We start from the raw sequence: 8,876 nt of genomic DNA on the forward strand, positions 1-8,876 counted from the left end.
GGCTTAAGCGTTAGACTATAAGCGCCGTGGGTCCCAGGCTCGAATCCTGGGTCTGGCAAGTAGGTACACATATTGTTTTCCAATTTATGTCTGTCAGGGTATGGACTTAATAGGTTGAACAAGTGGCTGACATCCATTTCTCGTAAAAAACAAAATCTGTTAATACAAACCTCTACTCTGTGGAGGCCCATATGATCCTATCAGGATCGGACATGGTCGAAAGAAAAAGAAAGAAATACATTTTCTTACTGTGCACAATAAATCTATGCACGTGTAAACGGGATATTAGTACATATTATAATATCAACAATCAAATAATAATAATCTGTCAAGATGTTATTAAATATATTTAATATTAATTTTGTATCTTCACAGAATGGACTGACGATCAAATAGTTGGCCAGGCCTTTATATTCTTCTTTGCCGGCTTCGAAACCTCATCGACTATTCTATGCTTCATAGCGCATGAACTCACCGTGAATCCTGATATTCAAGAGAAGCTTCAAGAAGAAATCGATGAAGTCGCTTTAAAAAACAATGGCCATGTACACTATAATGATCTACAGACTATGAAATATATGGACATGGTCGTATCAGGTGAGTACCTGCATACTGTTTTCTCTCTACACATCACATTCTACAGTCGACACATTCAATTCCCAACTGGATTAACTTAATATTATTAAACCAATCAATTCGTCAATTTTTGTTCCTTCTTTGACACAATATCTCTAATCAAGATAGGTACTTAAAAATACTTCATTGTTTAATAATATATCATGCTAAATTTACTCCAATTCAAAAAAAAATATTCTAAATCTCGTGGAGTCCCAGGGCTCCGTTGAATCTCTATTAAGAATCACTGCTCTAACCTATATGGATGAATCAATACGTATTTTTTTTTATTATAGAAACATTGAGGTTGTGGCCTCCAGTTGTAAGCAGTGATAGAAAATGCACTAAGTCTTACACTTTGCCTCCACCAACCGACTCAGCAGACCACAAAGGATATACGGTATAATTATTCATGTTTTTACTCTTGATTTTCGCCTACTTCCTGTATACACAGAGACTTTTTTTACCATGGTCGATCCAAAGAAGTTCATATGGATCTTTGAAGTGCTTAGGGCTTCTAATGGTCTTAATCAGAACTTGGGAATAAGTCTAGTTTTTGTGTACTACAATATAGGCCACCTACATTGATTACCATGTTCAAAGTTATTCCTCATTACCTAAAGGTAGTCAATCTTCCCAAAAATCGACTCAAAATCGGTATTACGTACTCCGTGGCAAAGTGCAGGTTAGAAACTTAGTTATATTTTCAATGACCCAGTATTAAACAGTAACAACTCAAAAAATGTAGTTTTGAGATAATTATATTTTAATATTTTGAATATTTTACAATGCACATGATTTGACAATTTTTAAAAGGACACATGTCAGAATGTATCTATTCTAAATTGAAACGTATGGTGAATCGCCAGTTTTAAATGGAAACAATTCGAAATGGATCTGTACAAAACTGGTTTTGTTTGAAAGTATCGTGGGTATTCTGCGAAAAGGCACTAAGTCAAAATTTTGCTGTTTTGACTTAATGATGAGGTAATCTTATTAAGAATACGCTATATAGTCTACAAAAATACACACAGTCATATCTATAAAACTGGCGAAGATAATTTATGTTATAAGTCAAAAAGACATACATCTATTCAGAGAAAAGGCACTAAATGGACTTAGTGCATTTGCTTCTCTCATTCTCAGGCTATATTCACAAAATTCTGCGTGCGAAACAGCACTAAGTCATACTCAAAGCAATATCGCAGAAAGGAATTTGCCTTTTATATATATAAAATAAGTTAAGACCGTCCAAACTTTCAAACTCGATTATCTCAAAACTAGTATTTTTGACTTAATGCTTATTCGTAGTATACCCACGGTATGTAAAATTTCATATGGGTTTTTTTGGCTCTCAAGGTATCTTCATTATTTTTTTCGAATTGTTTCTGTAGAAAACCGACAAGAGTTCATTTTATATTCATTTAGTATTTTAGATACCAATATCGCAAAATGTTCAATTTTTGACTTGTTAGCGTTCAATACAGGGTCATCGTTTTGTATTTGCTGCGGTTATTCAGGAAACGACAAAAACTCATTAAGTTCAAAGAAAACACTTACAGAAATCCGATTAATCAAATGTTATATTGGGATACCCAAAAATAGTTGTTTTTAATAATGTTGTAAACTTGGCTGTGTGTGCAATCATCCGAGTACCTAGTATCACTCCCCTCCATTTTGATATGTGTGGATTTTTCTCAACTGTCACTTTTATTTTTAGTTTTCTTTTTTATCGTCTGTATTTGGGATGAAGGTGGATAATTGACACACTGGAATGGTTTCGGAAACGACGAGGTTTATTTGGTGTTAATGTATACTATATGGTTACATTTTTTATCATTTAATTCTACGGAGCGCAAAATGTACGCGTTCGCGATTTTGCTGCTTGTCGCGATCTGAGCGCCAAAAAAAAAAAAAACCGTTGGACTCGTGAGCTGTGCACAATGCGACGTTGCCATACGTGTTTTTTCTTTGGACAATGTTGCCGGTCAGATATTATTTATTAGTGGTATTATACATTATTTAATTATTTTCGCAATCAGCCGTTATTATGTGTTGGCTTTGATACCGATTCGGGCGTCTCCAGGTACACAAAGACACACCCAAATGGGGACCATACGGGGGCGTCACACTAGGTACGATGCATTTGAGTTAATGTCATTTCATTTCCTACAGATTGCAGTTGGTGAAGGAATATGGATACCAGCTTACGCTATCCATAAGGATCCGAAATATTTCCCAAATCCAGATAAATTCGATCCGGAAAGATTTTCAGATGAGAACAAAGGATCTATTCAACCGTTCACGTACATGCCTTTTGGATTGGGTCCGAGGAATTGTATAGGTAAGCAAAAGTAACAAATTTTTCCTTCAAAATACAGTTGAATTTCGATTTATCAGAATAGATGGGAAAATCCATTATGCGGATAATTGCGTCCCCGGTAAATCCAAATCATAAAGGATAATATTATTCAAAAAATTCACAATTAATATCAACATATTATTCTTACCAAAGAATTTGGATTATAGAGAGACAATGAGTATTATACGCATTCCGTATTGGGAATTTTGAAGGCAGTTCGATTTTCGAATCGAACGATTGTACGCGTGGCTGTATTGGTAACAAATTCATTATTTTATTTTTATATTGGCAGTCCCAAAAACAAAATGCCGACTCGTATTCTAGTTTAAAGTCTGTTACTTTCTTTACATAGCCTGCATAGGGATTTCTCAGCGTATTATATGATTAATAATAATAATAATAATCAATGTACTGGTTTTGGCTGCCTACATAACTTTTACAAATTAGTATCTTTCCACGGGTAGTTTTTCTAGTTAATTCTAGCTAATTTTTCTATCCAAAGTTCTACTTTAATATATGATAATTATTGTGAGATGTGTGAAATGTCAAATTAATATAAGTTGATTTTAATTATGTACCATTCAAACCTATGAATTTTAGTAGATCAAGGCGTATTTTGGCAATATCAATAATTCAATAATATAGTAAGTAATTAACTAATTGGTGAATCTAAAATTATAGTTGAATAAAATCATAGTAGAAGTGTGAAGTTCTCTTCAAATGAACTTGCAATGTAGAGTACCTACCTGTGGCCAACTTTTTTTTACTTAAATTTCATATACATATTTACACTGCCTCTATGGAAAGAGGTTTTTTAACATCTTTGACTATAAACCATAAACCACATTTTACTACGTGTGTTGAATGGTTTCTGATTCAAATTACACCAACAGGAAATCAGTTAATTATGATGTATTATCATTATAATATTGACAGTGCTTCAATGCACTACCTAGTGAGGCTACCTACCAAAAATACAAAATTGAATTCAGATACATAAAGTCTCTCACCATAGAAGTAGGTATCTAGGTAGTGCGAGCATATATTATTATCAGTGACGTCCCGTGGGGGTAGGCAGATTGAGCGTCGCTTGGGGGCGGCAGTGACCCAAACGGCAAATCGAGGAGAAAAATTATAAAATAAAAATAAAATATAGAAATAGCTACCTAAACTTAGTAATAATTCCTTTAAAACTTTCCATTAAAAAATTCAGCTCACTTGTTGGAAGCAAAATGTATTAATTAGGTAGGTACTATAAAAGTTGTAACAGGACTTAATTTTTTTTGTAGGGTTCGCGATATCTAGTTTACTTCCGTTATCCTTGGACGTCACCTTCTTGGTGAACAGCAATGACACGTGCATACCTAATTTAAAATGTATCCAAATATATTTTCCAGTCACTTACGAGTTTTGGAAGTTGTCAAGTGTATTTTTAAATGTACCTATCTGAAACCGTAGACTCGCAATATTGTCTATTGAACCAGAGATGGCATTTAAATTAGATTTAGTGTTGTATATATATTGTTAGTAATGTATCCATACAACACATTTCTTAGATATTGGAGTCATGAAAGGATGATAAAACGTACTGTATAAAAAATGTGGCGGCATTTTGGCATTGCCTAGGGGCGGCATTTTGTCCAGGGACGTCACTGATTATTATAAAAGTACTTAATTATTATATGAAAAAAAAATCACTACGAATAAACAAACGCCTGGTTTCCATGACACCAGTAAATCTAAGTCAAATGTTATCTTTTTTAACTACATACTGCTACTAGAGTGTGGTATAAAAAAGATATTTTTTAACTCTGTCCACTCCATTTCCACAATATTAACAAGTCGATATAACGCTGGATATTCTCGGACGTTTCAAAATATATATTATGAATTTATTACATTGTCTTTCTTTATTTGTTAAAGCCTCTCGCTTTGCTTTAATGGAGATGAAAGCTGTGATATTCCATTTATTGGCCAAGTTTGACTTCACTGTCATCTCGAAGACTCAGATCCCGCTGAAAATGACCAAGAACACGTTCAGCATGCAAGCCGAAAAAGGATTCTGGATCGGATTGAAGCCAAGAGTTATTACCAAAAATTAAAAAAGATACCTGCATAGTGTTAAAAAGAATATAGATATAAAATGCGTCCAAATCATACAATAAACAAAGTTGAAAAGCCTTTACGATTTTCAGAAACCCATTGATTCAAGTGATATAAATACTGCGGACCCCGGGGGAGTATGTTCTGGATATGGTTGCGATAAGCAACATTTCAATTTCAAGAAAAAAACAATTTTAAGTTCATTAATAATAACAAAATAAATGTCATTCATAAAATAAAAGTTGTATAACTTTGCAATACATACACTGAAAAAATTACATTCATGTTGTACTGCATTGCAAAACCATTGCATAACAACGTAATCAGTAGGTATTATTTTGTTTCACTCGCGCTCCAAACTTTAATATTATGGTAAATAATGTAAGTATGTGAAAGAATGAGAAATAATTACAAGAAAATTAAAAAGAACTTTTTATACCTATACAACGTTTTTAAATTTTCTGTTGAATCATATAAACTTGACTTGATTAGATCAAAAAAATTTGTACTTGATAGAAATAATACTGAAATGTCATATTGATTTCCATAGTATCGCACGTATATATTAATAATTTAGTTGCAAGGACCCCAGATCCCTCTAGCAACCAATAATGGTGTCGAAATAACTTTTTATACAAAACAGAATTAACTGAAAATGAATTCAATTCTGCTTAAAGATGGCTAAAAGTATTAAAAAATGCATTGGCATCGTGTTCTGATATATTCTAAAAGTTTCAAATGTCTAGCTAGTCGGGAAGTTAGTTAAAAATCGATTGCAAGATTTGTACCGGACAAATAAGAATACGAGCTAAGAAAAACGTAATTCCTCATACTATCACTAAATTCTCATCAAATTAAATAATGTTTACGATCATGAAAGATTATTGACACAATATGTTTTTTTTAATTTATTATAAAAAAATTATATCAACTTTTTATACTGTGTTTGACATTTAACCTAAACTATCTTTAAACCCAGATTCTCAATCTGAGAATTTTAAACAAAAACAAATCTTTACATAACCTATTATTAAAACAATTAAGCATTTTTTGAGATTTAGAGACCCTCAATTTTTTAATAAAATCAGCATTATATTGTAACATAATATAATATATCTTGAGGCAAAAATTTTAGTATATCATAAGAGCCATTCTTTTATGCAACAAACAATGAATGCCTAGATACCAAATTTTTAGTTTGTATAAAAATTAGTAGACCAGATAAAATATAAAAAATACAATGTTAATGATGTAGCCATAATAATATAAACATATTCTGTAAATATATGTAATATTATTGTTTGTAAATTTAAGATGCTGTCTACCTCGATAAAAAGATTATTGTTCATAATAATAATTAACAAATTATTACATATATACCAAAGAAAATATTATTACGTAGGAATATTAGATAATAATCGGTATGTACGTAAGTACCTATTAACTTTTTATACTATATATAATAAGTCTATTATAATATAGATGCAAAAAAATATTAAATGAATGACAAATTATTAGGTAATAAAATGGTTTTGTTGACTCGCCAAACCTACTCGAAAGGGTGGGTTTCCATTGTAGATCCAAGATTTACGCGAAACCAAGCTTCCACCGTTGATCCTTTTAATAATCCGACTCTTTCTTTTAAACACTGTATCTCCAAAATTTTGTATAATTGACATTAATAGAATTTTTTAAATGTACCTATGTTTTTTCCTTTTTTTATTATTCTCTTTTTCTGTTCGATCTTAGATTACTAAATATTACGTATACATTTCAATAATTCTTAACACACATATACTGCCCTTCCAAGGAAGAAGGCAGTAACTCGTGAAATTTGTGGAATTGAATTATGAATGCCATTCGTTAGGTAATTTTGAAAAATCAGTAATTAATAGTAAACCAATAATTTTGAATTATCACTAAAATACCGTTAAAACCATAGATGCAGGTTAAAACCATTAGTGAAAATAGACATCTGCTAAAATGATACACATTTTTTTAGCAAAAACGCAGTAATTGCACCCATTTATTGCAGTTACTGCTTGTTTATTATTACTTTGTTTATATTGTAACATCCTACTAATAAAAAAATATCACCGTTTTTAACTAATTTACAGTAGGTACTAAAATTTGTAAAAAAAACACATTAAATAAATGTAATTTATCTCGAAAGTGTGTCAGAAACAGTTACTGCCTTCTTCCTTGGAAGGGCAGTATAATGCCTATAAATATATATTTTTAAAAAATGTTACTTTTTTGTCTATAATTAAGTAGGTAAGTACCTATTCAATATTCTTTCTCATTTTTCGTACGTAATTTCTTTATATTATGTATTGGGCTTCTTACTTTCTATCACGGCTTAACTGTATGATAATTATTTATATATGTTTTTCCATATTATTGTGGAAACTTTACTGGCTGCAATATTTATTTTCTCTAATCTATTTTTATACACATTATTTATTTTTTAATCAATGTTACTGTTTGTTTTCCTTAATAAAAAAAAAATTAATAATAATAATAAAAGTTGGTACCTACACAGACAGATTGTGATTATATTTTATCATAATAATTAAGTATAGCGTTATTTCGTATGTTTTTTGCAAGAGCTTTATTATTTTTTAATAAATATTTATTCACATTACAGTGTTTTATTTTAACATTGTGTTACATAAATAGTGTAAAATAATTATAAGATAAAAAGAACTTTTTATATACTTACAACGTTTTTAAATTATCTGTTGAATTATTATGCTCAATATGCTCAAACTTGTACTCGATATGAAGTAAATAAAAAACAAACAAACAAACAATAATATAGAATACTCAAATGTCATTTTGATTTCCATAGTAACGCACGTATATATTAATATTAATAATTTAGTTGCTAGGACCACCCACTTAGCAACCAATAATAGTGGATTGGATTACGGATTTCTTCCGAAATAACTTTCCATACAAAACGGAATTAACTGAAAATGAACTCAATTCTGCTTAAAGATGGCTAAAAGTATTAAAAGAATGCATTGGCATCGTGTTCTGATATATTCTAAAAGTTTCAAATCGTGAGCCTAATACTACAAGGTTCTAAGTGTTCGTCCTTGAAAAAACAAACCCAACAAAGAAGTAGTATTCTAAGCTACCTCATTGTTACTTTTGTTTCTCCAAGGACAAACACTTAGAACCTTGTAGTTCTCCACTCGCGAAATGTCTAGCTAGTCTGGAAGTTAGTTAAAAAACGATTGCAAGATTTGTACTGGACAAACAACCACCGGACAAACAAGAATACGAGCTAATAAAAACGTTGTAATTGTAAAATATCCCCGTGTTTGCCACAAATTAAAATTGTCTACAAATAAATTAGACCATACTGAAAGGATGATGATTGTAGGCAGTATGGTTCCATGATTATTTTTTTGTCTGACAGCTGATGGGCATCAATCCAGAGAACACAATGTCTCCGTAATGAGATAATATGTAACTACTTACATACATTAAATGTACATAATATGTATACGATAATTAATGTAGGTAACAATAATATTCCTTCAACGACGTCCCTAGGCAAAGTGCGGTCGTTAGCTAGACATAAAATGCCTCCCCCTTTCATTTTTAGTCTCAAATTGTATGCGAAATTATTGGGCCAGGTGGACAAAATGACATACCTACACGTATACGACATAATATACTGAGGATTATAGCATCTCCACAAAAGCGATACAGATAGGTACTGATATTTTGAGATTTTTATTTTCAAGTATCAATACTTTTTTTGTTGACAGACAATCGATACTTT

The 8,876-nt window shown here is 31.2% G+C and overlaps 1 protein-coding gene across 1 annotated transcript in view; it reads left to right on the plus strand.

The window, feature by feature from the left end:
• LOC147065312 (uncharacterized) overlaps nt 1–5,569 on the plus strand; it is a 58,207-nt gene extending 52,638 nt beyond the window's left edge. The window contains exons 16-19 of the mRNA XM_085956917.1: nt 376–597; nt 912–1,015; nt 2,791–2,959; nt 4,901–5,569. Of these exons, the coding sequence (XP_085813043.1) occupies nt 376–597; nt 912–1,015; nt 2,791–2,959; nt 4,901–5,079 (674 nt within the window). The 3' untranslated portion in view covers nt 5,080–5,569. The remainder of the gene's footprint in view (nt 1–375; nt 598–911; nt 1,016–2,790; nt 2,960–4,900) is intronic.
• Nucleotides 5,570–8,876: the final 3,307 nt, after the last annotated feature.

Source organism: Rhyacophila brunnea, unplaced genomic scaffold (assembly GCF_057557595.1).
Source record: "Rhyacophila brunnea isolate RB1 unplaced genomic scaffold, BYU_Rbru_1.0 scaffold_6, whole genome shotgun sequence".
Lineage (NCBI taxonomy): Eukaryota > Metazoa > Arthropoda > Insecta > Trichoptera > Rhyacophilidae > Rhyacophila > Rhyacophila brunnea.